At 40.4% G+C, this 11,259-nt stretch overlaps 2 protein-coding genes across 2 annotated transcripts; both read left to right on the top strand.

Annotated features, from left to right (window-relative positions):
* Positions 1-227: 227 nt before the first annotated feature.
* LOC118427089 (megakaryocyte-associated tyrosine-protein kinase-like) lies at positions 228-1,691 on the top strand. Its single transcript, XM_035836726.1, is given in 3 exon segments — positions 228-570; positions 675-1,392; positions 1,394-1,691. Coding segments are annotated over 3 exon segments (1,359 nt in total).
* Positions 1,692-3,999: 2,308 nt separating this feature from the next.
* On the top strand, positions 4,000-9,901 carry LOC118427775 (calcium-binding protein P-like). The gene is made up of 5 exons (XM_035837703.1): positions 4,000-4,102; positions 5,061-5,401; positions 6,745-6,823; positions 7,728-7,890; positions 9,112-9,901. Exons 2-5 carry the CDS (start codon positions 5,063-5,065, stop codon positions 9,218-9,220), a joined length of 690 nt encoding a protein of 229 aa, XP_035693596.1. The 5' UTR covers positions 4,000-4,102; positions 5,061-5,062; the 3' UTR covers positions 9,221-9,901.
* Positions 9,902-11,259: the final 1,358 nt, after the last annotated feature.

The raw sequence follows: 11,259 nt of genomic DNA, 5'->3' as shown, positions 1-11,259 counted from the left end.
ATTGTCAAGAACATCATATCGATTTTACAATGCTGACTGGTCGTTTCAGTCTGAGAAACAGGGGGACCCAGTTGAGTCTTCGAGGGTCATAAATGGATGAAAATTGAAAATGGCGAATCTTCAGAATGAAAACAACGGCATCTACACGTGCCAAGCTATCACTTCAAAAGGTACTGTCCTGAGAGCAAACTTTACACTCAATGTAACTTCCTGCCCACCCAATCACCATGGGTCGAGATGCGAGAAGATCTGCAACTGTCTGCATGCCTCTGACTGTGATCGGTGGGACGGCTGTGTTTGTCTGGAAGGTTGGAGAGGACACAGATGTGAAGATCCCTGTAAACCGGGAACGTATGGACCGAAATGTGAGAGTAGTTGTGTTTGTCACAACGGGGTCTACTGCAGTCCTAGCGACGGGACATGTAACTGCACAGCAGGCTGGAAAGGCACGACGTGTAGCCAGCCATGCGAGAAGGGCAAGTTCGGGCACACCTGCCAATCTGACTGCACCTGCAAGAACAACGCCACCTGCCATCACGTGGACGGCAGCTGCACCTGTATCCCACCATGGTCGGGAACGAAATGTGATATCATTAAGGGGTCAGATCTTCATGTAGCTATTCTAATTAGTGTTTCTATTGTTATTGGGTTCCTCATATTTCTTCGTATTCTAGCATGTACGAAAAAATGGAAGCTTTTTGACATAAACAAGCCACTTCCAGCAGAGGAGTATGCTGTATGTGAGTTGAGGAGGATGGAAGAAGACCTGGCAGACAAGTTACGCCCGGGATGGCTGGAGCGATGGCAGATAGACAGCAGTCGGTTGACATTGGGAGATATGATAGGGATGGGTGCATTCGGTCTGGTGACACAAACTAACCTAGTCTTGCCTACAGAGCAACAAACTGTTGCAGCCAAGATGATCCGCTTCAACGACAAACTGTGTTACCAGGACTTCTACAGAGAGACAGCGATACTTACAGCGATACATGAGGAAAAGGGATACAATCCACGAAAATCTAACATTATCCAGTTGTTTGGATTTAACATCAAATCCAATCCAAAGTGCTTGATCCTCGAGTACGCCAGCAAAGGAAACCTCCTGAACTTCTTAAGGCAAAAGAAAAACGACTTACATAACTTTCTGTATTTTGCCATTGACATTACACAAGCTCTAGGTCATTTGAAACGTCTCCGCATTTCCCATCGCGACGTGGCCGCACGTAACGTTCTAATCACCGAACAGAATATCGCAAAACTCGGCGACTTTGGCCTTGCTCGCGACGTATACAGCACAGCACAATACATCCCTGTCAATCACCAAGGCCAAGAACAACGTCTCCCGTTGAAATGGATGGCGATTGAGTCCCTCCTACATCTTCAGTTCTCGTGTGAGCGACCTGTGGTCCTTTGGTGTGCTTCTGTGGGAGATTGTAACAGGTGGGACGGACCCCATGTACGGCAACACACCACAGCCGACCTGTCAGCAGCTTGTGGAGATCCTACAGCAGGGGATCCGTCTGGACATGCCTGCGGAGTGTCCTCCAGACCTGTACGTCATCATGACGTCATGTTGGAGCGAGGACCCAACAGCAAGGCCAAAACCAGAAGTGTTAAGAGAAAGACTGATTCGAGAACAGCAAAAACTGAATCCACACCAAGTATTCATTGAGAGGGAAACAGTGGTGTGATCGCTATGGGACAACATCCTGCTTTAGAGCTCAACATGTTCCTAAGTAGTAATCATTGAATAATATTCTCAGCAACTATCTGGCAATAAATGTACACCTTATATATACATGATGAAGCAAACTGTACATAGAAATAGAATATAAGTTTGATATGATACGTAATTGCCTGTGAATTACACGTGAATAATTTGTATACATACGTCACTCATACACATCACTGTACATCTACTATTTTACAATTTGTAATTAGCATGTCGTTTTTGATTATTTAAGTCAAACTTTTAAGAAGCTTGAAATGCAAGTAATACATCCATAGATAGGGTTAGGGTTACCCACAGATAGAATTATTTTCGGGAACATCGACCCCTTTTTTCCTATTTTCAGATAACTATAAACATCATTTCTAAAGCATAGTCTTTCATAGTTAAGGTGACAAGCATACTGTCACTAGCCAAAAATTGAAGAACTTTGATAGCTTAAGGTAGGATTTCAGGGTGGCTGAGGAGTTTTGGGGGGTGTTTTTGGCCTTCTAAAATTACATTCGACCGAAAGATGTTGCCATTGCCATGTTCAAGTTTTGACAGATCTTTATTGAGACACGACAAAATTACAGCGACTTTCGTAAGGTCTACATGTATAACAGCTACTTACAGTACAACTAAACACACATAAATGGATATCTATAGGTATGAATAAATCAACATATAGGGTCTAGCTTGTCATTTACACTATTGTTTCTATGGTATAAACATTCGTGGATATATTTGTACTACTTACCTACTTGTACACAGTGTGGATTATCGCCTCCCAGAATGTAGTTGAATTTATCTATCGAACAGAGAGTAGGAAATTCGCGGAAAGTAATGTCAATAGCTCTGTGAGTTTGTCATTATATCTAGAACATTCCATAACAAAGTGACGTTAGTCTTCGATCTCATTTTATTTGGGCAGAATGGACAAACCCTCTGGTCATGGGGACATTTCCTGTCTGTTGTAGGTAAGGTAAGTGATGCATGTGTATATAACCGCAAACACACACAAAACCTTGGTATAATTAGATAATTAACACATTTCTGCGGAAGTGTGGATTACTCTATAACTTCTGTTTGGGGTAATCTCCTTGTAATTTTCACAAAGTAGATGTGTAGATTTTGGATTACTTTACCATTCTGGCAAAAGAAGTCAATATGACAATTTGTATAGACATGTAAAGTTAGGTCACATTTATCCGTACGGTAACCTTTATCCGTTGTATATGAAAATAGGGTATTTGATGATCGTCATGTCGATTGAATTGCACATTACAATATTCGGAAAATGTTGACATTTGAAACCCAAGTTGTTGACCTCAAATCTATAAATAACTAGTTTTGTTTAAACAACGAATCTAAGTTACCCCACGGATTAATGTGAACTAGCAGTACGCGTGTGGAAACCTTGTCTTTGTTTCTGAGTTCGTGACTGCGACGCAAACAACATTTTACATTCACCTGGCTGGTACAGTAATTACGCCAGGTTTCTCACCTGTGGGCATGTTGCACTATAGACGTTGTGATATCAGATCTAAAATTAAATTTTCTAGTTCAACCACTTTTGGACAGCAGTGAAGAACAGTGTATGACAGAATCCCAACACCGAAAGAAGCTCTCAGACTAAATAGCCAAGATTCGAGAAAAATCATACTTTGGTGAGTCGTCCTATTGTCTCTTAATAGTAGCACATGATATTTAATGTGTATTTTCTTTATTTTACCGGTGAAAATGGTGTTGGAAAGCCTGGGAGGCAAAGTTATGGTTACTACGTCATCACATCAAAATGGCTTCACGCAAAAGAGCACCGACACGGCACAGCTGCATTTTTCAAATTCATTAAAATTCTAAGGCTTTCTACTTCGAATTTTACTTGTTCGAAGTTTACTTGCTGATACTTTACGAATACATGGAAAACTTTGGAGTCTTGTAGCAGAATGAAACATTACGTTAAGTGCGAAGTGTTTGTCTCATACAACTGAACTTTAGCTAGGCGTTGCAAAGAATATAGGTCATTGACATTTGTAGTATCAGACTTGTGCGTTTTTCATACATTGGATTTTTTCAAATCATTCCTTTTATTCCAATCCAACAGTTTGTTGTTCTAATATCATGACTATTTACAGTAGCATCAAACCCATTTGTCTCCCTTTTGCCGGCTATACTCCTTGGCCATACTTGATACTATCTTACGGCACCGTAGGATCTGCTTGGATATTATATCTGTCGCCACTCCCATACTAGAGGTGAAACATTGACATGACAATTGTTTGACGGACAATAGGCTTAAGGAACAGACAGGTCCGACCACATTTATTCCGCGGCGGATAAGCACTGAAATATCAATATCTCGAACATCGTCGTCCGATCTGAGTTTCACAGGTAAGAACATATTCATGGTACAAATTGTTCATCGTTCTACGTTTGTTACGGTATGTAGAACGTAATACATGAATACATAAGTGTGTTTTAATGCGAGGAAGCATATGGCCGTCAATTCAAGAACAGTTTGTACAGTCAACTACTTATAGACGTTTTTCTTCCAATGCTTTTTCCGTATTTTTACAACACTCAGATGGAATGATTCATGTACTATGTACTTGTGTTGCGGTGTCGTAATTGCTGGGGCCCGTAATGGACAAGAACAGAAACGTAGACTATATCTAGCGACCGCTAGGGCACTGCAATTCCGAAAACTATCATGTTTATCTTTCTTAAGTCAACCCTGAATATTAAAATGTTAAGAACAATTTTTTGAGCGAAATATACACCTACGAATACGCAAAATTCAGCCACTTGCATTCCTGTTCATTGAGTCAAAAGGCAGTACTACGAAAATCTTGTCAGGCATCTTATTGTGACATAGGAGCAATATACCAAAAATAGGATTTGTCGGAAGTCTTGCTTCGGCCGGCTATACTCCTTGGCTACAATATCATGGCACCGTAGGTCCTGTTTGGAGATTAGAAAATACATAGATTTTTACGACAGAAAACATAACACAGCCAGATCTACTCGCCCGCTAGGTTACATTTTTGAGGGTATTGGGAGGGGTGTTTAATTAATTGCCTTAGGGTGTGCAGCCAGGCACGTATAACATAGTTCGTGTTGCACGTATACCTGATTGAAGTAAAGCTTCAAAATTGGTGTAGCACCACGGAAGCCTCTAAGCTAAGCTAAGTTCAAAAGACACGGTTCAGATAAAGCTAGTTCGATCAAATTCTCGAAAGGAAGGACGGAGGGCACCGTACACATCCTTCCACTTATGATCTACTGCTCATCAGTCATAGTAATTATGTTTCAAAATATAATTCTTGTATCCACATGTCTTTTTACTCAGACATGGACACGAAGCAGCACGCCCCACCCACCTATCCAGCCCAGCAACCAGGCACGTACCCCGCCCAGCAACCAGGCACTTACCCCGCCCAGCAACCAGGCACTTACCCCGCCCAGCAACCAGACACTAACCCCGCCCAGCAAGCAGGCACTAACCCCGCACAGCAACCAGGCACTTACCCCGCACAGCAACCAGGCACTTACCCCGCACAGCAACCAGGCACTTACCCCGCCCAGCAACCAGGCACTTACCCCACCCAGCAACAGACTGGCTATCCAGCGAAGCCGCCGACTGCGCCTGGACAACCTGGAGCTTACGCACATCAGGCTCCACAAGCCGCCGTATGTACTACTGTACAGTAAAGAATAAATTGAGGAAAAAAAGGAAGAAAGAGAGAGAGAGTGTGTGTGTCTGTGAGACAGAGAGAGAGAGAGGAGAGAGAGAAGAGAGAGAGAGGGGGAGAGAGAGAGAGAGGGATGGAGGGAGACAGGGAGAGTGTGAGTGAGAGAGAGAGAGAGAGAGAGAGGTGGAGAGCCAGAAAAAATAAACAAAACAAAAACAAATGTGGGGAAGAAAAAATAATTCCTTCGTCTTTCCGACTTCCTTATTTTTTTCTCCACTTATAATGGGGGGGGGGGGGGGGGTTGTGAGGAAGGCAGAAAAGTAAGGAAAGTATAAGCAGTGGAAAAAAGGGACAGGAAAGAGATATAGATTATTCGTTGAATTTTCAGTAGGTATGAATTCGTTACAGGGACAATGTCATGTTTGCTATTCTAGATTTCTTCTATTAGGTTATACATTGATAGTAAACGTAACATGTTTTATACATTTGACAGGAAGTCAGAATTTACGTCGGGAAAAAGAATTACTTAGTAGGACGCAGTAATACTTTTTGGAGAAAGGCCTGCAATTTTAACGTTGTTCGTAACTTTTTAAGATTAACTTGGATAATAAATGTGTTGATTGCCACAGATTGTGTTAAAGGAGTCCTAGATTCTAAACTCCGGAAGAGACTGTTCTTTTCCAATATATTATGCATCAATAAGCAATCAGCCGAATTTATGCAGGATTTCAATTGTGGTGAAATACGCAACGTGTGTCTGTAAAAGAATTTGATACTCACTAAACCCACACAGACCCTACCCATGTATTTCCTATACGTATAGACGCTTCCTTCATTGTGAATATTTTCGGCATAAATGAGGGGCGGTGTTCACGCCAAGAAGGCCAATTGTTCACAAAATATCAAAGAATGCATAACAAGACGAGTTTTTAACATCACTCCTCAAATTGGTTTTGTAAGCTAACTTTTGTCCGGCCTTGCCAGACACATGATATTTACAGGTTGACATTACTTAATCTAATTAAAGGGTACTTGAGGTGAAGTAGAATACTCAATCCTTTTTGATACACGTGGGATACACTATAGTGGGACTTTATCGTATAATGTGAAGTACAGTCAAACCTGCCCAAGCGACCATCTTGTCAGCGACCACCTGGCCATTACGACCACTTCTTGTCCGTCCCGAAAACTTTCTCCATTGACGTAAGCATTATTAAGCGACCTTTTCTCAACGACCACCTGGCGGGTAGTATGTATTTTTTTGTTCCTAAAATTAATGACACTCTCTTCTGGAGTTTAGGACCCCTTTAAGTGATCTCATGGCCTCCCGTATATTTTCAGTACGCCCAGCAGCCACCGGGAACTTTCGCGTTACAGGTTCCGGGGCAACCTCCAGCGCCGCCTGGAACTGTTCATTATGGTGGGACAAGAATGCTTATTAAAATAATCATAACAGAACATGGATATTCAATTTACTTTTAGATACAATGTTAAATGTGTCATACTCTACTCATGCTAGCAAGCCTTGTGTGTTTTATTAAAGTGTTTGCGTGTAATATGAAAGCTTGCATCTTTTGCTGACACCCTCTTTCCACTGAAGGCTGCGATCGCTAAAGTTGGTATATTATTGGCGTGTGGCATGCTGTCCGCGTTGCTACGTCCTAAATTGAATATGTGTAACCCTTACGTTTATTATAAAAATATCATTCAAAATTTAAGTATGAGAACAAAAACAACAAAGCACACAAAGCGTAAAAACATCTGTTAAAAAAATGAAATTCGTTAGCGCTCTGAACAATCTCTCAGCCGCAGTGAGGTCACCAACGTGCGACTTGGAGATTTAACAAAGTTCTTAAGGAAATTTATGCATAAAAAGCTAACTTAAGGATTCTGAACAAATAGATAGGTCGTAGCGAAGTTGCCACCCAAGCAATATGGGTGTTACCACTAACGATACGGCCTGCCTACTGTGAAATGTGTGAACTTGGAATTCCATCATTCCAATTTCCCATGACCAGTGGGAAGCAATGCCTCAACAAAAGTAATTGTGTTTATGGGCAGCAAAGTCGAGAATCTTAATTTGTTTTGTCTAATGTTATGTTCATCTTCAAATGTTGTTAGTTGAGAGGTTCATCAGTCACGGCTGACAGAGCATCTTGTTCACGGAGAGTGATCATAGTTTCGTGCTCTCTCGCGAGATCAAGACTATGTCACTCTCCGTGAACAAGATGGACTGCCAGCCATAGAAAATTTGGAGGTATATGTACCTTACCTTTAAAACAGACAAACTTTGGAGTAACCAAATGTGGTTCGTTTTCTACTAGTTTCCCAGCCGGGTACTGTGGTGATGGTTGTGGACCATCCGACCCGCACTGGTGACCCAGTCAGGATGACCTGTCCGACTTGTCATCACAACATACAGACAACTGTCGATCATGAGGAGGGGCTCTTCTCTTATGTCATGTTCTGTCTTCTTTGTGCCCTTGGGTTAGTCTTATTCTTTAATATCATTTTAGCATACTAGTGACTCTGTTTGGTTGTTTATTTGTCTGTTATATGGCTATAACATGATACAAAAGAGGGATTTCCACGACTATAAGCACGCATGCGCAGTAAGTGTGTTTTAAGTAAATGTCAAAGGTCAAGGCCCATGAGATGTAGAATTTTTGTCTCTACCATTCCTTTGATTTGCATAGCAATTTTAGTATGTGCTTTGTTAGATTTCGTTGCACATGCACGTTCCTCAATATGATTTGCCTACACACTTATATATATATATATTTGTTGTTGTTTATAAGGAACTGTATAATGCACGTTGGTTTGTGTGTTTTTAGTTTTGGGAATTAATATCAGCTCTCTTTATTTCAACCGATACTATAATACCGCAACACAAAAACATTGTTATAGGCCTGTTTAAGATTGTATTGAACACCCAATATTACAAGACCACAAGATAACATTTCCTAGCCATTACATCACATCACTTCATAAACCACACTGATCCATCAAATCCAAAATAACGCCACCCTTTCCGTCATACACCGCAAAACAAAATGGCCGCGCCCAAAACAAAATGGCCGCGCCCCAAACAAAATGGCCGGGCCCAAAACAAAATGGCCGCGCCCAGGGGTTCCAGCAAAAACAATACAGGTTCTGCTATCGCAAACCTGTAAATACAGTGGAAGCCGCTTAATTGCACACCCAATTTGCCAGCGAATTCCGTGCATTTATCCGGAGTGTGCGATAATGCGAAGTTACCCAGTTGGACCACACCACCACGGGATCTGGGGATTCCGTGCAATTGACCGAAGTGTGCGTTTATCCGACGTGCAATTAACTGGCTTCCACTGTATCTGAAATCTCAGGATTACTGATGCTGCATTGGTATCTCTTGAAATGCATGTATCATTTTTCATGTTGCGGTATTATGACACCCGGTTGAATTATGAGAGTTGATGTTATTTGCCAAAGGACATTTGGAACGTTAGCGTCAAATTCCGTCGGGCCAATAGCTGAAATAAGTAGACAAGAAAACCATTTTTATTGTAACGATTCAAAATACTTCACTCGTAAATATATTGCCAGGTTAGGACCATTTATAGCATAGTTATTCTATAAGATTATAGGACAGACAACAAAAATTATAAAAAGAACGTTAACAAACAAGGATTTGGACAATGCCAAAGGCTTTATGTATCTATTTTTCAGTTGCTGGCTTTGCTCCTGCATTCCTCTGTTCATGAAAGACTGTCAGGACGCCAAACACACCTGTCCTAACTGTAAGACACACCTGGGCACATACAAAAGGATGGAGTAGATATCAAAATGATGAGACAGCATATTTTTCATTTCAGTCCAGTGCTTTGTGACAAAATCTGAGTAATGTTTTACCAATGTTGATTATTCCAAAGTGATTAAGTCCAAAAAAGGACTATATATAACGTTACATGGTCAGAAGGGAACCAGTCATTTTGTATAGAATTGCATACTTTGCACTAAATGTCAAAAGGTTTAATGTATTCCTTATAAGAAATAGTTATCAGAAGCTTTGTTTAAAGACAGATGGGCATTGTTTGGTGTATACAGTATTGGTAATTGAATCGATCACGCTACGTATTAGTTCCTGGTGACGAATAGTCATCTCAAGCTTTATAATGTAGTGAAATTCTTGTAATAATTTCATCTTATCAGATCAGATTTTTTTTCTTACGTGCTACCTAAATCTCAAAATCTCTATGAAGGAAAGCTGATAACGTCTTGACCGTACAGTAAGGACCTCTAGCGAGATATACTAGTAGTACAAAGTATACATGCCTTACCCTTGCAAATTTCCTGTTTATTTTTTGAGAGATAACATTTCGCTATGCATGTACAGAGTTCGCTTGAGAGGTCGATTGGATGGTGAATTTGCTGACAATATGTAGCTTTAGATGCACGCACAGTGCTATAGTGATAAAATGTTTTTTATTAACTTCTAGTTATATGATATATTTAACTGGATATATTAAACATTTTTATCAGTGATAAACTGAAGAAGCACGCATCTGGGAGGTTTGCTTTAACATGTTACATTTCTTTTTTTTTTAATTCACGAGCTTACATATGGATCATGTCCTGAGTTGGTCACAGCGACCGTCAAAGTATCTAACCTATTGTCAGGGGTAAGTTAGCTCTATCAAAGACTGTACTATTGCAACACCTAGCAGTCTGTGTTGATGTGGTAAATGTTAACATAGTACATACTTAGTACACAATAACATCTAGCACGGTTTAACATTTACAATTATAGTATATTGAAATTTGACTAACATGGGTACCATTCTCCGTAGTAATCTTTTGGCTCAATGCACTCGCTTGCTAAACACAGGTGACCAAGCAAAAAGATTAAGCCGGTAATATGAAGCATGGTACCCATACAAGTGTTTGTCTGTCCAACGAGACATGGTTACTAAACTTTCGTTTAATCTGAATAAAATTATCTAAAGCAGAATATGCCTTCTTAACTTCACAATACTTGACGTATCCAAAACTTTAAGACTAAAGGGAGCAATTTAAAGAAAAAAGACTTTGAAGTCGCTTTCTTTAAAACAAGTGCTTTAAAAAAGCTGGCATTTTGCCAAGGTTTGCGTGTGTACACGGTTTTTTCTAGTTATTGGAATGTGCTGAAACTATTGTTTATATTAAATGGATGTAAAAAGGAAACAAGAACAATTGAAAATCACCCTCCCCTGGACTCGATCCCGGACCGTAGCTCTGCAAATCAGGCTGACGTCAGAGGTATTTGTGTAGTGACCCCTGAACCCGGAAGTCACTTCCCCGGTGCATCATAGCGCACTTTTCAGAAAATGATATCTCAGCAATCGTTTACCCCTGCTTTAACATTTTTACATTGTTACGGTCTCCATAGTACATACTACAAATCTGGTAAGTTAGAAGGTCCAGTTCTTTTTCGATAATACAGGGCGATCAATGAAAAATCGTGGCAATTTCCATTTTCGCACTGGAAATCCTACTAATGAATATTAACTAAGTCGCAAAGGAATCTGGGATAGGCTATATGTAACTGTTATATATATATACACGATTTATTTGGAAAACATTTCATCTTTATGAATTGGTAATACAACATTAAAATGTAAGAGCAATAATTTGATTATATGCTGCATCAATCTTAGGAATATCATACTTCATTCATTTAATCTAATCAAATATCAGGCCCCATTACGGACCACAGACAATGACTCACGACAGAGCTTTTGAATTGTATACAAATGCATTGCAGATTTTGAACAGGTCCGTTCATCTCAACATCACTCCATCACCCCATCACAACGGCGACTACACTGGCCGGAAGGC

The sequence above is a fragment of the Branchiostoma floridae genome, chromosome 12, assembly GCF_000003815.2.
Source record: "Branchiostoma floridae strain S238N-H82 chromosome 12, Bfl_VNyyK, whole genome shotgun sequence".
In the NCBI taxonomy this organism is placed as follows: domain Eukaryota; kingdom Metazoa; phylum Chordata; class Leptocardii; order Amphioxiformes; family Branchiostomatidae; genus Branchiostoma; species Branchiostoma floridae.
This window is presented reverse-complemented; position numbering and strand designations above follow the sequence as displayed.